Genomic DNA, 24,115 nt, shown 5'->3' with positions numbered 1-24,115 from the left:
AATAGACAAATGACATATCGTTGTAAAGCTTAGGGGTGTTGCAAGAAAATATTTGCATTCATTTGCAAATATTATGTTGCAAGTTTACAATAGATCAATTTCAACTGTACTAGCAAATCCGATTAAAATGCTTGTTTCACGAAACAGATAAGAAGTCAATTGCAGAGTAACAATTAATTTCAAAACTTATGATTCATTTAGAGACCAAAAATATACTTGAAATTGATCGCAAGTTTCTTGAATCGCTCCAATTAGAGTCACTTCTTTCATCTGGTACATCATAGAATATTTCTCAATTACGCGTGAGTAAGTAAAAGCAATTTGAAGAAAGGATACCAAAATGTCACTTGGCAGGTGTTATCTGGGTTTTAAAAAAAAATCACATTTTTGAAATGTTAAATATCTGTTCTTTAATTTGATACTTCAAACACAGAAATGGTCAAGAAATATCATAGTTCTGTTTATTTGAAATTAGGCTTCAATTTCACTAATTTCATAAAATGAAGAGGTTTTACAGACTAGCTTCTCAGACTTGCTCGACGCTACATAACGTTTTGTTGACGATCACTGCTGCATTTAACCATGCGATAGCGTCGGTGGGGGAAGTGGTGAGAACACATTCGTTTAATGAAATTATGGCAATACAAGCATTGTTTCGAAGGAACAGATGTTTGTTATTTCCTGACCATTTTCTGTGATTGAGGTATCAAAATAAAGAGCAGATATTAATCTATTTAAGCATGTAGTTTTCTTTTTGAAATTCAGTTACCCCCCGTCAAAAGATGTTTTGGTATCCTTTCTTGACATTGTTTGTACTCATTCATGCTTGAATGATAAATATCATATGTTGCACCAGATGAGAGATGAGACTCTAAGCTTTACAATGATAAGTCATTTTTCTATTATATTTATGATTAAATTATGATAGTTCGTTGCTAGATCTCGGTTTCGTTTTTTTTTGTAGGACGCACTGTATATACAAATTTTCAAATAATCCTTTATATTTTTCCAATAGCATTTTTTTTTTACGATTTGTTAAAAAAATATTACTGGGGAGGCTTCTCATGTCACTTTGTAAATTGATCTAAATAGGAGGCCAAAGAATAAAATGGATAGATTACCCGCCAAATCCCGAGGAGTATGCCTTATTCATTCCTTTTCTTTAAGCTAATGCTTGTGAAAGTATGGAGAAACAAGTACTATAAAATTTAAACCCCTTATCAAAAGACAAACGAATAAAAAAATGTTGGAGATGCCTGAAATGAACTTTTGTTAATAGCGATTTATTTCATTTTATGACCTTAGTTCTATAGCTGGCACAAATATCCTATGGTTGCAAAGTTGTTCAAACAAGCTGCAATGTTATCTGTTTTGTGTCCATGGATCACTAAATGCAAATGTAATTATGAAAAGTACATCACGGTGAGTTCGTTTGATCACCTTCTTCCTCTATAAAGAGTTCCAGGCACGAGCTTTACAACAGTTGGCAGTACTCTTTCAAACCTATAAAATTATGGCAACAGTCGTACGTACTGCCATCTACAATCAAACGAGAAAGTAGGGCCAGGAATTATGTCAAAAAGTTACCCCCATAATGGAACTATTTTAAAGTGTATCTTTTTTCTGGATATGTTCTTTATCGCCAGTATAATGTAAGCGATGTAGAGGCTGAAAACTTGAGAGACGAAAGGAGCGGTAGAGAAAAATAGGGGAGAAAGAAAAGGAGGGGTTAAAACAAAAATGATAAAATATAATGCAACAATTCTCAAATTTACCATCTTCGAACAAAATAATGACAAATATTTCACCTAGGCTAAGCACGGTAAATAATTGTTATTTTTTTAGACATTAAAACAACAAACAATCATTCTCATACGAGAACATAATATAGTAACACAATTGTTATTAGGTGTGATATTCGAAATCAAACCAAGTATTTTCAAATAGTTAAAATATGGGATATTGTTTTGAAAATATCTTTTTATAGCTAGAGTTCAAGTGCCGTGTTCATATCCTTGTTAGGTTTGGAATAAATAAGTTAGATCGTTACTTGAATATGGCGTAAACATATCAGGTATATGTTTAAATATCTATAGGAATTACCTGTAACAGTGAAGTTCTTAGCCAATATTTTTGGTTTGAATCGGAAATCCTAGCATAAAATCACACACGCAATTGTTTATAAAGTACATAGTCATAAACACTTAAAATATGATATTAATGATAAATAAAAGCAATTCGTAATATATATTCTGAAATTTTTTCAGAATTGTTAAAATTCAATAATTAATCTTTATGTCTTTTTATGGAAATTCTTAATGATGATATACGTTTATCCTGACCCTAATCAAATCTTAAAGAGCAGAAATCATTATTAAACTTTAAAATAAGATATATAAAATTTGAAACAATAATACTAAACCGAGGGTGAGGGGATCCTTGTCCATGTAATATCTTGCATACTTTAGTGCCTGCCCCCTTTATCCTAAACCTAACTCAATTCTATCGCGTAAATAAGCATTAATGATTAACATCAAGAGGATGTTATTACAAAAGGGCTGGGCTGTGTTCTTCGGCATGTCTTGGCATTCCTAGAAATCGGCCTGAAAAGACGCAGTGCGTCAAACTAAAAGATTGAAGCTTGGTTTTGATTTTTCTCACAGAGGGCGCGTGTCGCAAAACTAAAATGGGAATTGGTACATGTACCGTACTTCTAAGTTTGACAGTGACGACACGAGCAGTCTGTTTTCGTTCCTAGATGTTGAGTCAAGATCTCAAGGATTCACTTAACAGGATATATGAACGGAATCTTTCCTGGAACATAAATTAATATTTTCACCCCCTTCACTAAATGTTGCATGGAGCTTAATCGTTGAATTTGAGGAGAGAGAGAGAGGAAAAACTTGCACCACCATGTCGGCTGCAAGTACCACAAACAACAGTAATGGAGTGGTGCGCTCGGGATCGTTCGGCGGAGAGTATGACTTCGCATGCAAGGTGAGTTTCGGGTGCGGGGAAATCTGAAATAAAAGAACCGTTTAACTTTAGTAATAATAGCAGCAGCTTGCACTAGGAGGGGTCCGAGCTCACTCCAGATGCCAATTCCAGTATTGTGCATTTATTGTCAGCCCCGTAGGCTCGTAGCCAGGGTTTTCAAGGTGGCCGGTGGGGGGGGGGGGTGGTCGATTTATTGGTACGGTATTGGATCGTATTACCGAACACCTTTCATGAATTCAATCATTTTGAAAATATTATTCTCATAAAATTCACCAAACTTTCACCATAAATACACAATTACCTACAAAATATAAATATGTAAAAAATTTGCCGAAATCGTTTTTCCTTTTTATGATATTACTTATTAGCTTCCAATCAGACCCCTCTTCGGATGTGAAATATTTTGGTCACTTGAAAAAGGTATCGTATTTACCGAACATGTGTTTTCTATGGGAAAAGTTGAGAAATAAACAAAATCACTGATGAGCTATTTTGACCATATTTTATTATTTTTAGAATATTAAGACTTTGAAAATATGTCTTGACCATTTTTCATCATCTTTCTATTCAAGTTCCATTTGGAAGGATGTTGCAAAGAATTGAGGGTTATGTCTTATTTTCTGATGCGTATGATGCGCACGTTAGGTAATATAAGGCTGGTTGGTAATAGAATCACTCACTATACCGTAGCGGATGGAGAGACTCAGATAGGGTGGGTGGCAAAAGATAATAATAAAATCTGGGATGGTATTCTGACAGTGACATGTCTGAGGTCATGACTTTTTGCATTCTGAGATGACGTTTTATTTCAGATAAAATTTTATCTTGCGTACCTAGTCATGATACGCGACAGAGCAGTGTTATTCAAATTCTCAGTCTGACATCGCATCTGGAGTTTGATTCGGCGGTGTTTTGTCAAAATATCAGCGAATCCAACTCTACATTTCATATATGGACTGAAGTTAGCAACCAAAATCATGCGAACATGCGGTGAACCAACATGTGAGGTGCCGCAGGCAGATATTTTGGTCGCTAATTTCCGTCCATATCACAACTATGGCAAAACCAAGCATTGCTTAAAGCAAAGCAATGTCTGATTCTGAATGAGAATTCAACAATGACGTTGAGATGGAAGCCAAAATTCAATCATTCTCGATCACGAAATTCTGAAAAGCGGGTATATTGACCTTGACTTGATATAAAATTTGCGAACAAGTACTGGTGGAGAAATTCTCATGAAGTCGGCTGGTGCATTAGCACCAAGCTGTATTTGCGGGGAGGGGGGGGGGGTAAGTTTGAGTAATCTCAATTCCATGTGACTTTATTTTATTTTTAGCCTCATTTTTACAAATACAGAGTTGCTAACTCTCACTCATTTGAGGTAAATTCTGAAATCTGTCTGAAGGAGTTTTAAAACTTTATTTTTTCCCTCCTGTACTATAGCAGACTGGACTGGAGCAAGAGTACATGTAAGACTATTAAAAAAGACATAATATGCCATCGGCAGTCTGTACTTTACAGGAAGAAGAAGAAAGACATATATTCCAGTGGAACACCCTGTGAAACAGAGTCTGAAATTATAAGGCATACAGAGTGTGAAGTATAGGGTTGCAAAGGGCTGGAAACTTTCCGGAAATTTTGGAAAATTTCCATGGAAAATTTCGGGAATTTTCAGCTGCCGGGAATTTTGGGAATTTTCATTTTTTTACAAAAAGTGATAAATTATGTTTTTAAATAAACAATCATAAATAGATATCCTCAAATATCATACTTTCCATTTGTATTTATACTGTTCTTCATTCTTTAAATTGCCCAGGGTATAAAATATTCATCAAACTGTACATAAATACATTACATGTACATGTATATGAATCCAGTAACATGATGGAGCATTACATGTATGTACAAAATGAAGCTTTTCAATTCAACATGAAAAAAAAACTTTGCATTACACTTTTTTTCATTTTTCTTTAAATGTATATGTCTTTTAAGTGAGAACCTGCCATTACATAATAAACATGTTAAGAGAACATTGCCCCCTACATGCAGTCTGCATGCACAGACCCTTATTGAAACTTTGATCCACATGTGGGACTTCACACAAGACTAGCACAAAACTTTCTGTTAAACAAAAGGACCTTCTGTACACAAGTCATTGGCAGAAACCTTAGGCTGCATATTCTGACCATTTTCCTCGAGTGAAGGGTTTGCACTTAGTCTGCTGTGTAAAGCCTTCACTCGAGTTAAAGGGTCTGAATGTGCAGCCTACTCATGCCTTGTGAACTGAAGGCCCTCTCGCTCAGGAAACAGCAAGATTTTATGAGCTGGTCTTTGCATGGAGACCCACTTTTTGATCAAAGTTTCAATCATGGTCTGTGTCTGCAGTCTAGGTTTGCACAGCAGACTAATCCCACCAGCAGCTATGGCGCTGGCTTGAGTCTTAAAATGGGAAAAATCAGGTCCAGGAAAGAAAAATGTTAAATTACTCCTTTATTTCTGATGCCGCCCTCAACCCCCAGAAAAATGGAGGGGGGGGGGCAAGAAATAACAATATTATAATGGCTGACTTTGAAAACAATCAAGATGAATAATTTTTCACCCAGGGAGAAATAAAAATGCACTATTAAAGCTTGTTGACCTCAAATGACCTTTGACCTTGATTGAGATTGAGAAACTTGTTATCAGTTTCATATCTTTTGTGATATTAAATGACAATCTCATATCAGTTTCATTTAATTTGATCTAGTATTTTGAAAATAATGAACAAAATGTTTATTTCTATTAGAGGGTTAATTGAACTGAAATTAACTTAACCCTAAAAAGACTGGGCTATTTTGGAGGCAAGAAAAACTGGGGGGGGGGGCCTTTTGGGCCCCCCCCCTAAGATCTCGGCTGTTGGTCGTCCGATCGCAACCAAATTTGGCACACACATACTTTGTCATGTCCTCTAAAAGAAAACATAGTCAAAATACTGATAATCATTGTATTTTTTAATATATGCATAATTAATTATGCGAATATGCAAATTTTTATCAAAAAATTGAATTTTTCATACTTTGGTACCTATTGCGGTCCATAAATTCCCGTTTCAAGGTTTTCAGCTGTAAGAAGAGGTTGTTTATCATGGAATTGTGTTATTTCATGCTTGAATTATTAGATATGCTTATGCTGATTAGTAATTATTAAATATGCAAATAAGTACTCTGCATGCGTTATGTAGAGAAATACAACATTTGGCATGTTTTATTGCATTACACTCTCTTGCAATGAGCCAAAGCAATCTTGGAAGATAAACAAGTGATGTGTTACATGTACACTAGCTGGTGAAAACAAAGCATAAGAGATATCACATAATTTATGCAAATTATATTCATAATTAATTATGTGAATATGCAAATTTTTATCAAAAAATTGAATTTTTCATATTTTGGTACTGTACTTATTGCGGTCCATAAATTCCTGTTTCAAGGTTTGCAGCTGCAAGAAGAGGTTGTTTATCATGGAATTGTGTTGTTTCATGCTTGAATTATTAGATATGCTTATGCAAATTAGTAATTACTAAATATGCAAATAAGTACTCCGCATGCATTATGTAGAGAAATACAATAATTGGCATGTTTTATTGCATTATTTTCTTTGATTTTAATTTCTTATGTATTTCTTTATTTTGCATTTCTTATGTATTTCTTTATTTTTTTAATGCAATGTTTTTCATTATTTTCATATCCTAGAACTGCTACTTGAATTTACAAGTGACATAATATCGAAAGAAACAAATAAAAATGTAGTTAGAAAACAATGTGTATAACATTCATTCAAATACCATACACTTTACACACAAACGAATACAAATTTCAATTTCTTACGTGACATGTGATACGAAAATGTCACGTAACTCCGCAACCGCGGCATGGGGGTATGCAAATTTGGTATCAAAAGTTGCGCAAAACTCAAGAAAAAAAGTCCTGAAATGGCGGCGCGAACGCGTCATGCGCAAAAAAGTTATCGCGATTTATGTACAGGGGGGCCTAAAAGGCCCCCCAGTCTTTTTAGGGTTAAAGCTCTAACCAGAAAACTGTTTTTATACTCATCAAATTAATGCTGCAAACAGCATCAAGTTATCCCTTCTACTATGCAGAAATAAATGAGAAATAAAGTAATGATAATATGATAATAATAATTACAACTAGAGTATGTCATAATTATTATTAATAATGTTTCTCATCTAAAAAAGGACAGAATATCCAAGAGGCATCAATCCATGAACAATGTATATCATTTGTGTAAAGCATTTGCAGTGTACGTGTACTGCCATCATACATACCATTCAACCAGTAATACAGTAAATCAACTTTTACATGAAATTCTGCTTTGTCTACATTTGTAACCATCTTATCTTTATATTTTACTTGAAACTTACTGAGAAAGCACAATCAAGCATCATCTGCCAGGGCAATCCTTTCAATTCCTGTACATATGAATGTCAGAAAATAACTACTTTTTGTCTCACCTGCGAAGCAAAGTGAGACTATAGGCGCCGCTTTTCCGACGGCGACGGCGGCGGCGGCGGCGTCAACATCAAATCTTAACCTGAGGTTAAGTTTTTGAAATGACATCATAACTTAGAAAGTATATGGACCTAGTTCATGAAACTTGGCCATAAGGTTAATCAAGTATTACTGAACATCCTATTAGAGTTTCATGTCACATGACCAAGGTCAAAGGTCATTTAGGGTCAATGAACTTAGACCATGTTGGAGGAATCAACATCGAAATCTTAACCTGTGGTTAAGTTTTTGAAATGTCATCATAACTTAGAAAATATATGGACCTAGTTCATGAAACTTGGACATAAGGTTAATCAAGTATCACTGAACATCCTGCATGAGTTTCACGTCACATGACCAAGGTCAAAGGTCATTTAGGGTCAATGAACTTTGGCCGAATTGGGGATATCTGTTGAATTCCCATCATAACTTTGAAAGTTTATGGATCTGATTCATGAAACTTGGACATAATAGTAATCAAGCATCACTGAAAATTTTGTGCAAGTTTCAGGTCTCATGATTAAGGTCAAAGGTCATTAGGGTCAATGAACTTTGGCCGAATCGGGGGTATCTGTTGAATTACCATCATAACTTTGGAAGTTTATTGGGCTAGTTCATTAAACTTGGACATTAGAGTAATCAAGTATCACTGAACATCCTGTGCACGTTTCAGGTCACATGACCAAGGTCAAAGGTCAATGAACTTTGGCCGAATTGGGTGTATCTGTTGAATTACCATCATAACTTTGAAAGTTTATGGATCTGATTCATGAAACTTGTACATAAGAGTAATCAAGTATCACTGAATATCCTGTTTGAGTTTCAGGTCACATGATCATGGTCAAAGGTCATGTAAGGTCAATGAACTTTGGCCATGTTGGGGTTTTTTGGTGAATAACCATCATATCTCTGTAAGTTTATTGGTCTAGTTCATAAAAAGTGGACATAAGAGTAACCATGTATCACTGAACATCTTGTGCGAGTTAGAGTAGTATTCAAAGTCAGCACTGCTGCTATATTGAACCGCGTGATGCAGGTGAGACGGCCAGAGGCATTCCACTTGTTGAAAATTCCCAATATTTCTTGAAAATTCCCAACACTTCTTGAAAATTCCCGAAAATTCCCAAAATTCCCAATAAATTCCCGTTTATTCCCATGGAAAGTTTCCACATCGAAAATTCCCGGGAATTTTGCAACCCTAGTGAAGTATTTATTAAAGTTAGACCTACCTAAAATCATACATGTATTACTGTAAGTTTACTCTAGATTTCTCTATTGGTAATCATGCAGTGAGAAGGATGAAGGCAGTGAACTGGAAGCATGACTGCTGGGATCATCAGCACTCTTCCAGAATCTTGAGTTAAGACAAAGTTAAACCAGATGTGTATGTACATGTAGTGTAACATAGCAATTGATATGATTGATGTTCATGAAGTGCATGCTTAAAGATTTTTTTTTCTGATTTGAAAATTTAAGGACTGATTTGTCAGTACCAGTGGCATAATGATTTATAAACTTTGAGGGGGGGGGCAGACATGGCATATGAAGCAAAATTTTGAAAAAAGCTACGGGTGAGCAAAAGTTTTTGCCCTTTTCTATAAAAAAAAAAATCTTAGAAATAAGCAGAAAGTGGCCATATTTCACTCCTTTTTCTTTCCCTTTTGTCTCTTTTTGTGGAGTTGGGTGGGTGGTCCATGGCCCTCAGGCTCTCCCCCAAATCATGAACAGAAACATTGTCTATATTTTAATTCTACTCCCCTCATTTTAATTACTTTCCTTCCTCTTATTTTCTTTTTTTTTCCTCTACTTTTTTCTTTTCTCCTTTTTTGGTGCTGTCATTAAGAGGAGGTGTGGAGGGCCCTACATGTACTCTGCTCCCCCCTGCCGTAGTATCCTCATCGGCGAAGTTTAATAGTGGAGTATACTGCAGCAATGTCCCATCAGGGTTTAAGACGGAGGGGCTGAAGCTCTAGCATTTAATACTTAAAAAAAAAAATCACCTCCTCACACAGTTTTTTTTCCAGCCTTTGCAGGATAAGTTGTGCTGCAAAATTGATTTAGATAAGCCATGCCTAAGTATTGAAAAATTCTCCATAGTGCCAGGTAAATTGTAAATTCAGGTGAAAGTGTGAAACCATTTCTGGTTATCTATCTAGTGTTGGCTAAACAAAAGAGCATGAATACGTACATGTACATGGCATCATCTTAAAGCTTGTGTATAGTTTTGGTAAATCCACCAAAATGCACCTATCACTATTCCAATTCATTGCTAGCTAATATGAATGGATATGCCCTATAACAGTTATGATGTGGAGAATATGAAATGAAAATGTGTTTTACAGGATAAATTTTGCGATTTTACATGGAAATTTAACTTGATCGGGTCACCCGATCAAATTAAAATATCTGTGTGTTTTTGTCTTTCAATTAAATCCTATTCCAAATCATGGAATGGGCTGAAACTTTCAAGATATGTTCTTTGTAACTTTTGGATATCTAATCACTAAATTTATAAGATAAGTGCTTGAATGCCCATTTTTTAATTAAAAACAAGCATCGCCGAGAGAGGGCGCTATATATCCAAGATTTGAATATTTGAAATTTTCTCAGAGAAGTGCAGTTGGAAAAATATCTAACGGTCTCTACTCTTCAGTAAGACTGTCATATTAGATGATATTCAATTATCAATCACATTATTGACCCTTTACCAAAGCTATACACAGGCTTTAAACACACAAACCTTGACATTCATATTCTCAACCCCCTCACAGGCTTTTAATCAGTGGCATTCCACTTCTTTTTGTTTCTCTTATTTTTTTTTTCTTCTTATGACAAACAAACATCTGTACATTTTTAGACCCTGTTGCACAGGGCTGAGCCTACTATCAGGGTTGGGCTCAATTAAAGGTAATTGATCAATTACCTAATGAATTACATTTTGTTAGTATACCGGGTAATTGTATTTGAAAGTTTGAAAGGGAAAGTAATTGTAATTGAAATAAAGTATGTAATTTGACTTCAAAAGTCTTCAATTACTGTCAATTTTAATTACTTTACAATATAATTTTACTCAATTTAGGATTTAATTTCATGCTGCTTCAGCATCAAAGAGAGTATCAGGCAGAATCTGTGTAAACGTACATGTAAACCTTCATCAGATTGTCACTTTCTATGTAACTTTAGTGCTTGTGTACATATTACAGAATAAAAATTGATTAAATTCATGACTTTAATAGAAAGTAATTGAAATAATAATTGTAATTGACAAAAGTTATTGGTTTGTAATTGACAAAAATGTAATTAAATTGAAAAGCAATTTGTAATAGAACATTTCTACAATTAATTGTAATTGAAGAAAGTAATCGAGCCCGACCCTACATGTACATGTATTTGTGCAATCATAGTGGGGGACTCGGCCCTGGCCTAAATTCCAACCTTTCAATATTCTGCGGTACATGTAGCGCAAGGTGGAGTCGCATACATGGCATTTTGTACGGTGCAAATGGGCTGTGCTGAGCTGCAGTCAAGACAAGGTTCATAACTGGGCCAAATGCGCAGTCAGTTACGGCATATGACCTTTCTTTCATTGTTACGGGGTTCATGATGTATGTGTACACATATATGTAAATCTTGAACCCCATTCTAAACTTGATTTCTTGTTAGTAATTCGCACCCAGGAAAAGTCTGACTCTGGATCTGCGCCTGCATTCTCTGTAGGCACTAATTCACTGTGTCAAATGCAATTCTGAATGATCTAAACTTTATGTACAGCACATAATGTCTCTCTTTTGTAAAACTGATTAGGTTTTCATCTTTCTTGTATAGAGAAAAATAAATTACTCTACAGGCTCTAATAATGCATTGGATGTTTACACATCCTTTATACACACACATGAATGCACCATTGGCCTGAAGTTGAGTGTGCATTTTTCAGCCTAAGTGATTACATTGTACAAGTGCGTACATGTATAGCAAATGTTCAGTACTACTTGACTAGTATCTGAGACTAGCATGACGTGTACATGTTGTAATTCAAAATTTTTAACTACCGGTACATGTACCTTCTCCAATTCATACAAAGTTGTAGTTAGTAGCCAGCAACTATTAAAAAAGAAGGAATCCCACTTTAAAGTTCACCCAGAGTGACAAAAAAGATTATTTTAAAAATCACAGATAAAATAATAAAAAATATTGATGAAAGTTTGAGAAAATACCCATCAAAGAATACAAAAAAATTTATAAGAATTTGAATTATTTGATTTGTGACATCATAAGTACTCGACGGAATATGCGAGCAATATTCCTACATAGCGAATGGTAAAGAAATGAATGAAATGTCATTTTTCTCAGAAAATTGAAAATTGTCTTAATGCCTTTAATATATCAATAGACAAATTATTCCACACCTGTTCATAAGAAGAAAACAAAAATAATTCATCAGATACATGTACCATTGAAAGAATGAAATTTATGCATTTTATATTTAATACATATAACAAACAGGGCAGCTGCTTGATAATGAAGTCCCGAATCCAGCAATTAAGATTCTAAAAACTTTCTTTATAATGAATAGTGGATTTTCCTCAATCCTTTAGCAATATTTTTTTTAAAATTTTTTCTGTAATATTTTTACAACAAACTTTTCTTCATGGTGAACTTCCCCTTTGCTACATGTACTGTATGCACTGTATGCATCTTTTACACTCGTCACTGGTGTCTGTTTTAATGTGATGAATTTTGATATTTAACATTGAAAAGATGCTTGCTGGATTCCAGAAAGATGTGAATCTGACTTCCATTGAAGATGATGTTTTAAGGCCATGTTTATGCTTCCACTTTTCAGGCCAGAATCAGCGTTTCCAAACGTGATTAGTCCAAAACACGGTTGCGTCCATGCTTACTTTCATTTAAACGCTGTTTCAAAACGCCGATCGTAAACTCACAAAAAGGTGCGTTTGTAAACGTCGTTTGACCAGAATCAGGCTTTTTGGGGAAGTATAAACAGAACCGCGATCGTAAACATGTTTAAATGACGTCATTTGGTACATGCTTCGATTGCTTCCGGTGAGATGAAAATCTGCGGGCAAATACAGTTGTCTCCACGTAATAACAACAATCGGGAAAAAAAACTTTCGAAAAAAGGCGCGCCCAATTCGACCTCGCTTTACGATGCGAAGCCAGCTGGAGATCATGATTTGCTCTGAAAAGTTAAGGATAAACAGCACTCCCAGAATCACGTTTACGATCGGCGTTTTGAATCGACGTTTGAAATCGCTGATTCTGTTCTCGCAATGGAAGCATAAACACACCCTTAAATGCATCATGATGTAATGAAGCATGTTGGGTCCTATTATACCAGCCGATGGCCACCTTGAATTTGTTTGTTCACCCTACATGTATTCCACAATATACATATTTCCTAAACCTCTTCCATGTTTAAGAATATATTTTAAACACTTACATGTAGGATAGGAACATGTTTTTTAGTGTCATTGCCCTTTTAATATTAGCACACATTTCTTTTACAATACATACATGTACCTGTACAAGTATATGAGCATGATCGGTTAAGGGTTCGCATTGAGGTGAAAAAAAATTTTAAGGTACTTTTATCAAATTTGCTTTTAAAATAATCTTTGATATCTCAGGTTTCAAAAAACTAAGTTTCATGAAGATTGATGATTCCAAAAGTACTGGAATAGTCCATTTTATTCATGGGGGTGCTGCTACCTCTCATCACGGACGGACATTTCTACTCAAATTAAATTCACTCTAGTTTTATTGTTTTTAAAGTTACTCTAATTTGGTTTGGATGTTCTTGGACTCTGAACATTACTCTATTATCATACATAATATAGTAGAAAAAAATATTGGGAAGTAATTTTTTTTGGTAGGTGTTAACATTTCCATTTTGAAATTTCCGTCCGTGATGGAAAAAAAGATGAAAAGTTTTTTATTCTTTATCAGAATAGAAATGAAAAATTAAAAGGTTTAGAGGTATCTCTCTAAACACTGTACATCATTTTATTTGAACATGGCGGAAATCCATACATTTTATCCATATCATAAACTAAATAAAAAATGATCACGGACGGACATTAATTTCATCACGGACGGACAAAGTTAATTCACTTAAAAGAATTTCACTCTAGTTTTATTGTCTCACCTGCGAAGCAGAGTGAGACTATAGGCGCCGCTTTTCCGACGGCGGCGGCGACGGCGGCGGCGTCAACATCAAATCTTAACCTGAGGTTAAGTTTTTGAAATGACATCATAACTTAGAAAGTATATGGACCTAGTTCATGAAACTTGGCCATAAGGTTAATCAAGTATTACTGAACATCCTATTAAAGTTTCATGTCACATGACCAAGGTCAAAGGTCATTTAGGGTCAATGAACTTAGACCATGTTGGAGGAATCAACATTGAAATCTTAACCTGAGGTTAAGTTTTTGAAATGTCATCATAACTTAGAAAATATATGGACCTAGTTCACTGAACATCCTGCATGAGTTTCACATCACATGACTAAGGTCAAAGGTCATTTAGGGTCGATGAACTTTGGCCGAATTGGGGATATCTGTTGAATTCCCATCATAACTTTGAAAGTTTATGGATCTGATTCATGAAACTTGGACATAATAGTAATCAAGCATCACTGAATATTTTGTGCAAGTTTCAGGTCTCATGATTAAGGTCAAAGGTCATTTAGGGTCAATGAACTTTGGCCAAATCGGGGGTATCTGTTGAATTACCATCATAACTTTGAAAGTTTATTAGTCTAGTTCATTAAACTTGGACATATGAGTAATCAAATATCACTGAACATCCTGTGCGCGTTTCAGGTCACATGACCAAGGTCAAAGGTCAGTGAACTTTGGCCGAAGTGGGTGTATCAGTTGAATTACCATCAAAACTTTGAAAGTTTATGGATCTGATTCATGAAACTTGTACATAAGAGCAATCAAGTATCACTGAACATCCTGTGCGAGTTTCAGGTCACATGATCAAGGTCAAAGGTCATGTAAGGTCAATGAACTTTGGCCATGTTGGGGTTTTTTGTTGAATAACCATCATATCTCTGTAAGTTTATTGGTCTAGTTCATAAAAAGTGGACATAAGAGTAACCATGTATCACTGAACATCTTGTGCGAGTTAGAGTAGTATTCAAAGTCAGCACTGCTGCTATATTGAACCGCGTGATGCAGGTGAGACGGCCAGAGGCATTCCACTTGTTGGTTTCAAAGTTACTCCAATTTTTTTTTTATGGTCATGCACTCTGAACATTAATCTATCATCAAACATAAATTAGTAGGAAAAAAATATGGGAAGTAAACTTTCCTTGTAGGTTAACATTTCCATCCGTCCGTGATGAAATTACTGTCCGTCCGTGATCATTTTTATTAAGATAATGTCTATGGATCCAGCTTTTTATTCTTTGTCAGAATAGAAACAGAAATAAAAGTGTGTAGAAGTATTTCACTGGGCACTGTACATCGTTTTAATTGAACATTGCTATAAAAATCCATACATTTTATGCATATAATAAATCAATCAAAAATGATCACGGACGGACGAGTGCAATACTTGTGGAAAGGTTCATATACATGTATGCAAATGAGAAACTTTGCTGAGCAGATTATGAATTTAATTTTAGCTTCTAACTGCATTGAAAAAATGGCTCTGAGAATTATTCAGAACTCAAATGGAATAAACCTACAACTCTTCACAATTTTTTGTGATATCTTTGTTTGGCCGTTATTGGGGCTATATTGTTGTCAGGAAAAATTGTTAAACATTATTGGAATGCAGATAGAGTTGAAAAGCTACATGTACATGTGCATGTATATGCCAAAAAAGCGGGAAGCAAAGTATGCCAAGAACAAGTCCAAAGCTGTAGATTTCACCAATTCAAGCTTGCAGAAAGTGATGGAGAAGAAGTAGAATGCAATGCATAATCTCATAAGTAGAAAAATCAATTTTTCCATGTACAAACCTATGGATTCACAGTGCTTCTATTAACAGAACATGATATCACAGTCTTGAGTTTTGTGAAAATTACATGAATACCTTTTTTCAAAGTCCATTTTGGAGCTAATTTTAAGAAAATCGCTTATCTGGTAAACTATAAAAATGCATAAAGCTTGCACTGCAGTGTTTGGAAGCTTTGATAAGCTTTGGATTGGAATATCATTCAATTTCAATTTTGGATTCGGTCAGGGCCTAAATACATGAGGGCTGTTGATGTTATGGGGTGTCTCCGCTTTGATATGTGCAAAAGATGGATTTAAAGAGAGCCCCTGACAAGTGTTGATCCAACAAACAAGCATAAGGATCAGCGACCTGTTGATCTTTTAGATTTAGTTTTTGGACCTTAAAAAAACATCTTTGCTCTTGGAAAATTAATGCCTAAAAATCATTGTGATCACAAAAATACTTGTATCAACATGATCATTAATCAACTAGCTGTTGATTTTGAACCAACTATTAAAAAGACAATATTCTTTACATTCGATTTTGACAAGAACTGTGTTTAGAGCAATCGTATGTCTAGATTATACTGTGCGTCTAGCATAGAAATCAAGTTGCTACATCTTAAATCAAGTTGCAGCAACTTGATTGAAGTTGTAGCAACTTGATTGTGCAACTAATACTGTTTAATATTATTAAAATATGTACAAATCATCAATACAATAGCATTTGTTTACTCAAAAAAGTATTAACAACTTCTTACGGAGTACTTCCATTGTATTTTGATTGTGTCCGTCCGTGATGTCCGTCTCAGATGTCTGTCCGTGATGGAAAATATTTGCAATTCTCTCAGAAGTTTGATATTGGTTAAGAATTCAATATGCTGAACATAGAAGCTAACATACCCGAGTGTTAGTTGCATTAACAATTATTGGTCCAAGTAAAGCTGTTTAGATAGAAACAATTAAAATGTACAAAAATTCTAAAAACCACATTTCTATCATGTCCGTCCGTGATATGGCACATTTAGTGGATACCTATGTTTATAGGTAACCATGGCAGCAAACTTTTTTCATCATTCAGCATACTTTGTCCTACCCTTCACTATAAAACACAAAGGAACCTTGTTCATCTTATTCCTAATTTGTTACAAGCCTTCAAAACTTTCAAAATCTATCAAATGTCCGTCCGTGATGAACCGATCATGCTCATCTTTATTTTTTTTTTAAAGATAAGCTTCGCTTGAGAAAAGAATGTATTGAAAAAATATTGAATTAATTTTGGTCAGGGCCCAGGTCTGCAGGTAAATTGAGTTTCATGGACAAATTTGCAAAAGAAATACAATCTACATCCATAGAACTAAAAATCATGTTTTTCTTTCAGATCATCCTTGCCATTATGGTATATTAGAAATATGCATTCATGCAGTCTTTTAAAGGGGATTCATCAAAACTTGAGAGGCTTGATGGGACCCGCATGATCAGTCAGTGTCATTCAAGGGAACATTGATGTCTTCACTGACATTGGATCACTCTACAGTACCCTATGTATAAATATACATTTTTATGTGAGAAATTGATTTGAATAGGTTACAGTTTCAGTTGAGGTTCTGTGCTACCTGTTGTCACCTAGCAAGGCATGTACATGCTCATGCACATGATGCTACAGGGCGAATTCATCTTTCAGCAAAACCTAATTAGTATTACTTTGCCCAAGCTAACCAGACATGTCTTGAAATGTCAGAGGCCAAGATATGCATGTAGGTTGCAATATCAAAGGCGATATTCCACACTTGATTACTTGGCTTGGACAGCCAAATAGGCCTTCTGAGAATTGTTTTCTTGCATTAACCTACCAGTGCCTTTATTATTTTGGGTGTAAACCATACATATTGTACATGTAATTATTATTGGTTCTATATGGTTCACCTCAGTGGTTCCTGATTCCTCAGAAATTAAACAACAATTTAGGCATTGAATCCTGTGCCTACATGTACAGTACATTGTACATCATGCTATGGTCGAAGAAAAAGGTGTACCGGTACTCTTTAAAGGACAAGTCAACCCTTGTTGATTTGAATAAATAAAGAAAAATTCAACAACCATTTAAGACTGAAAATTGCATCAAAATCGGATGTAATGTAAGAAAGTTATGACACCTTTAAATTTCGCTTGATTTCACAAAACAGTTGTATGCACATCCTGGTCAGTGTATGCAAATGAGGGAACTGATGACATCACTCATTCACTGTTTTTTTTTGTAATTTATTATCTGAAAAATATTTTAATTTTCTCCTCATTGTCCTACGAATCAAAGTTTCATTCCCTCCTATAAAATATGTGAAATTACCTTGTTTTATGGTTCAGTCAAGATGGTCCTCATTGTCATATCTGTAAAAATTATGGAAATATTGTGTACATGTAATTCAAACAATAAAAAACAAAAGAAATAGTGAGTGAGGAACATCATCAACTCTTGCATAATTTGCATATCACTGAATTGTGCATAATTATGTTTTGTGAAAGATAAGCAAAACTTTAAAATGTCATAACTCTTATTTTACATCCGATTTTGATGAAATTTTTAGTGTTATGCATGTTTGATTTTTCTCTATTGATTCTAATTAACATTTTCTTTTGGAGAGAGATTAAAAAAATAGAATATGGTGTAAAATGGTGCAGAATTCGATCTTTTGTCAAAGTAATATTTTTAGAGAGAATGTGTAGTATACCAAGGATATACTGCTCCAGGGTGACCAGACGTCCCATATTTCCCGGGATCGTCCCATATTTTGCTCCTTTGTCCCGGCGTCCCGACAAACCCTTCCTGGGACGCCTATTTGTCCCGTATTTCAGAAAATTGAACAAAATGTAGTAAATACATTTTAAAGTGACGAATTTTCTTTAAATAACCAACAGATGATGAAGCAGAGACAACAATAAAATCGATAACTAAACCTTTGCAAGTTCTGCGGTGAGTTTCTTGATAGATTGTACCCAATACATTGCAAACTGGCCTCCTGCCTGTGTTTGGCAGGTACTGGCTAGGCAATTAGGATCGGAGCAGATTCTCAATGGTGCAAACAATGACATGATAAACAGTTTTTCCACGAAAATAATAAAAAAATTGGCAGGAAATTTGTATAATTATATTATGGATTCTCAGGTTACTGATTTGGAGATGTAATCGGAGAAACAAATTATGAGTTTTCATAACTAGATCTAGTTGTTTCAGCTTTCGTTGTGTATCATGCCGCGATGTCATCAAATTGTTAAGTTGACATTGCCTCACTTCGATATTTTATTCATTTCTGAAACATGTTTAATTTTTTTTTAAATATACTAAAAACACCAAATATCATGATTTTGTGTTAGATGATTGGATTGTTTTTGTTTGATCTTTTCTTTCTTTTCTATCCTTCTATCTTTATTCTTCTATCCTTCCTGCTTGCCCTTTTTGTTCCATCTATCTTTATTTCCTGATCCCTTTTCTCTCTCTGTGTTCGTTTTTCTTTCTATCCTTCTTTTTTTTTACCTGCCTTCTTTATTAAATTTCTTTTTTTTTTTTTTTCCTTATTTTTTAATAAACCTTGGCTTTGCTACCAGATTTTTTTTTAGTGCAGGAGTCAGACTTTACAACAAATTTCAGTATTGATCAACAGCTCTAAATATGTTAACATTGACTGACAGTTTTAGTCTTGGACTTATGATGAAGTAAATTTCACAAATTAATATTAATGGGAAATCAAGAATGGAATGTCAGGTGATATTGCTTGTGCTGCATTTGATCCTCTTTCAGGTTACTTTCAGAACAATATAATCTTTGTGCTGCCAACACTTGTCATAAACAGTGAGATAAAATTTAAAAATAAACTGCCTCAAGATGATTGGAAATGATTTTTCGAAATGTATTGATAAAATGTCACTTGTAATTATTGCAGTGATCACTTAAAGGGGAAGTTCACCCTGAAGAAAACTTTGTTGTAAAAATAGCAGAAAAAAAAAAATTCAGGTTAAAGGAAAATCCGTTAAAGATTAAGAAAGTTATAAGAGTTCAAAGTTTTGTATTTGTGACGTCATAAACTAGCAGCTGCCCCATATGTTATGTAATATAAAATGCATGAATTTCAAATTTTGTATGGTTCCTGATGACTTAATTTTGTTTTCTATTCATGATCAAGTGTGAAATGATTTGTCTATTGATATACAAAAGGTACAGTGAAAACCATTTTCAATTTTCTGAGAAAATGACATTTCAATGATTTTTACCATTCGCTATGTAGGACTGAGGCATGCATATGATGTCACAAATCAAGTAATTAAAATTCTAATAACTTTTTAATTTTTTGATGAATTTTTCTCAAACCTTGAGCGGTATTTTTTCTACTATTTTACAATAAACTTTTTGTCAGGGTGAACTTCCCCTTTAAATTGGTAATGATTGGCAAATACACAGATATGCATTGAATTGAACTAACACATGTAAAAGTTTCGACTGTGGGATTACAGCTTGAATGTGAATGCATCAGAGAAGCAGTTCTTTTTGCTGAATCCATCCCTCCCCCCCCCCTCCCATCATCAGATCTCTCAAATGCACACCATCCTAAGGTGCATATTTACAAGTACATGTATACCGGGTTTGAGAAAGTTTGGCGGAAATAGTTTCATCCACGGTTTAATCGGCAATTACTCTTTTTCTCAAGGGGCGTGAGCCCCCGAGGGAAAATAGTAACATTGCCAGGCCAACCAAGCATAACACTTTCAAAAGAAACGCCCGGTATATTTGTTTTATATCCATTATGTGAATGTTTGAAAGAAAAATATTGGTAATCTAGTCCTGATGAGCCCATCTCCATGATCTGGGCAAAATACATGTACATACATGTAGATCGGCTTTTAATATAGCCCTAATTAGCTTTAATATTCTAAAGCTAGCTTGCTCCTGAATAGACTGCGCGCAGCTACCGTCGACTCCCAAGCATCACTCGGAAGTTTGGTGTTGCGCGGCGTGGAGGCTGTATAATTCCACTTGGCGGTTGTGAACTAACCCTGCTGTACTTAAATCAAGCAGCCCGAATAATTCGATGATTGAATGAATGGTAGCCATTATTAATTTCATTTTCAGCATACATGTACAGATTCATTATAAGCAAGCAAGACAAGATTTCACATTGACATTTAGTTATCGGAGAGTTTAAGCTAGCATTACATTTTACCTGTGTTGATTGCACTGTGCATATTGTACCCCTGATAATATTCTGCGCCGTTGCATCACTAGACTTGCCTGGTAAAGGCAGTCCGTCTTCCGCTGTGCCCGAAAGATTGCATGGTTTTCAGTCGGACCCAAAATGGTAAAAAAAATATTCTACTCTGACGTCAACTGACGTGAACTATTTTCATCTCTGATGAATTTCATTTTTCTGGTGAAATTATGATTTATAGTCACGTGAGGGGTTCTTGACCAATCAAATAGCAACAAATTTTCAGTAAGGGATCTAATATCATATTTACATAGTTGTATAAAGCAAAACTTTGAAATGCCATGTACATGCCTCCTTATTTTACACTTTATTTTGATGAAATATTCGGCAAAGTCCTGGTGGTGTAGGGAGTGGTGGATTTCTCCCTTAATTCTCATATGCCCCCCCCCATTCCCACAACTAAATCTCCTTTTTATTCATTGTCTTCTCTTTTCAGGTAATGCTAATAGGTGACTCCGGAGTTGGTAAAACCTGTTTACTGGTTCGCTTTAAAGATGGCGCCTTCTTATCTGGAAGCTTTATCTCAACAGTGGGAATTGATTTTAGGGTGAGTACTGATTTATAGGTGGTTCTCCAGCGGCCTGATTTTCATCAATCTTGAGAATCTCGGAATCAGTTGTGCCAGAAGAGAAGAGAAATACAAAAGATCAGAAATATCATAAATTTGTATTAGTTTGATATTTTGTACTCGTCATGTCGGACTGTTAAGTTTGGCCATTTCTGAAAAGTTACTGGCCCAACAGCAATTTATACCATTCTGGGACCATCGGACTGCTGCTAGTGTCCTTCGTTGCCCTACATGTATATTACATGTTTGTGTATTAAAGTTGATATCCCCTAGGGAGTTTTTGCAACCACTACATGTACGTAGACGCTTTCTTGAATGTAGATAATCTATTATCAAAAGCCCTGCCAGCCTTTTAAATTCAAATCGATGTATCAGCACAGCAGTTTCGTCTGTGACACTGGACTAACAACATACATGTACATGTATTGGCAAATTTTCATTAGCTCTGAATCCTTCCCGGGTCCACCAATTTTCCACATTTTCAATGCATATTGTAATAAAACTATAATACATCCCCATCGCAAATTTTGTGAAAACTCGCCATTATCTGTTTCCAACATGCACCTGGACAGTAGTGTCAACTTAAAATACAATAGGTGGTGCTAAAAAATACCAGATAATTATTCACGCATTCAGACCGCCCCGAAACACACTCTTCGGGGAAATTTCTCAAAGTTATGGCATGTGCAGTACTGTCTGGTAGCAGACGAAGAAGCGTGCGCTTTTCAACAGCGGTACGTATCGCGTTCGGGGGACGGCCGGCCAGCCGAGATCCGAATGCGGCCGGGCTAGCTCTAGCACGTACTTCTATACTCGATCGTATGCGCAAATCATTTGTTCCCTTCATCATCATCTGCAATTGCACTAGATTTCTCTCCACATTGAAATCAAGGCCTTGGTGGCCTCCTCACTCCAGTACGATGTCATCTGGTATGAAAATGTAGAATACTGGTAAATTAATATCACCCTTAATTCGTAAGACTAATTTTTTGAAGAAAAATCAACCGCCTAGTCGAACCCCGAGTCATGTCGCATAAAAAAATGTACGTATGTTTATCGCTGCATGCACTGGCGTAAGCATAACACTGAAAATTTCATCAAAATCAGATGTAAAATAAGAAAGTTATGACATTTCAAAGTTTCGCTTCATTTCACAAAAACAGTTATATGAACGAGCCAGCTACATCCAAATGAGAGAGTCAATGATGTCATTCACTCACTATTTCTTTTGTTTTTTATTGTTTGAAATATGAAATATTTTGATTTTCTCGTCATTGTCATGTGAAATGAAGTTTCATTCCTCCCTGAACACGTGGAATTCCATTATTTTAACATTTTGTGCTTCAGGCAAGGAGGTCCTAATCGTCAAATTCGTAAAAATTGAAATATTGTATAATTCAAACAATAAAAAACAAAAGAAATAGTGAGTGACATCATCAACTCTCTCATTTGGATGTAACTGGCTTGTTCATATAACTATTTTGTTAAAAATAAGCGAAACTTTGAAATGTCATAACTTTCTTATTTTACATCCGATTTTGATGAAATCTTCAGCATTGTGCTCATCTGATTTTTCTCTATTGATTCAAATCAACATTTTTCTGAGGTGGACTTGACCTTTAAATAACTGGAACTGACAAACTATGAGGTGGTCTGAAACCACCTAATGTAACCTTCATTGTATACATGTGGAATTGTAATTACTCTTATGCATTGAACCATAAACCTATGTGACCTACTACTCTGTCTCTGTCTTCAATTCATCGCATCATCTGTTCTTTTAGTGTGTACTTGTACTGCAATAGCCAGGCGATTCATTATTGCAACTGTCATTGTGCATGACCTTCAGCATGAGAGCTTTAAACAGGATCCTTGTTTATAATTATATGAGTACATCTCTCTATGACTGTGTGGTGATAGCTTGATGTAATATGAAACATTTTGAAAGGTTATAGTACAATGTAGGATGTGTCACTGATCATACTACATGTAGATGTACACATGCATCATGATGAATGGTCCATATTTTTTTATCAGATACAGAAAAGATAATTATGCAATTTGTATGAAACACACGTTTGTATACTCCTTGTAGGTATACATGTACATGTACACTATGGAAGTTTCAAAGGATTTTCCTACAATCTGTAATAAAATCGTATTGATTTAAAAGTTGAGTGAGTGTAATCACATTGTTTGTCCCTTGCTGGGAAACCATACAGGTGTCTGATGCTAGGCTGCTTATCAGTAGAGTGCAGACTTTATGAAGGATTCAACTCACAACACATTTTATAAATCTATGCATTAGAGTTTTGAGATGAGATGAGATTTAGCAGCAATTTTTTTTATGTACCGTTATGATGCTCCATGAAATCAGTATCTTTTCTATCATGCCATTACCCTGGTAGCCTTCTAATGGTTCATACTGCAAACTCTAATAGTGCATGAGAATATTTTCACACTTTCATAATGTGCATGGCTCTGCGTGTAAATGTAATTGTACGTAAGCCCACACCCGGCCTTCCATTACAAATTACATACAGTGTAGGCCTACGTGTAAATTGCCAATTCGTCCACTGCCAACTTGTCCAATCACCACATGGTCTACTATTATTTAGTCTAATGCTATTCCGTCCAACATTTCTTCTAACAACCATTTGGTCCAATAACCATTTGGTCCAATCATCACTTTGTCATTCTAATATCTATTTCATTTTCATTAATTTTGCACTATTAACACTTTGTCCATTCAGACCAAATGGTATTAGCTAT

General features: G+C 35.1%; 1 protein-coding gene across 1 annotated transcript in view; it reads left to right on the top strand.

The window, feature by feature from the left end:
* The first annotated feature begins 2,713 nt into the window (after window positions 1–2,713).
* LOC121422747 (ras-related protein Rab-37-like) overlaps window positions 2,714–24,115 on the top strand; it is a 46,256-nt gene continuing 24,854 nt past the window's right edge. Inside the window, exons 1-2 of the mRNA XM_041617927.1 lie at window positions 2,714–2,997; window positions 21,212–21,322. Of these exons, the coding sequence (XP_041473861.1) occupies window positions 2,914–2,997; window positions 21,212–21,322 (195 nt within the window). The 5' untranslated portion in view covers window positions 2,714–2,913. The remainder of the gene's footprint in view (window positions 2,998–21,211; window positions 21,323–24,115) is intronic.

The sequence above is a fragment of the Lytechinus variegatus genome, chromosome 10, assembly GCF_018143015.1.
Source record: "Lytechinus variegatus isolate NC3 chromosome 10, Lvar_3.0, whole genome shotgun sequence".
NCBI classification, from domain to species: Eukaryota; Metazoa; Echinodermata; class Echinoidea; order Temnopleuroida; family Toxopneustidae; genus Lytechinus; species Lytechinus variegatus.
Note: the sequence above shows the minus strand (reverse complement) of the source record. Positions and strands in the feature narration are given on the sequence as shown.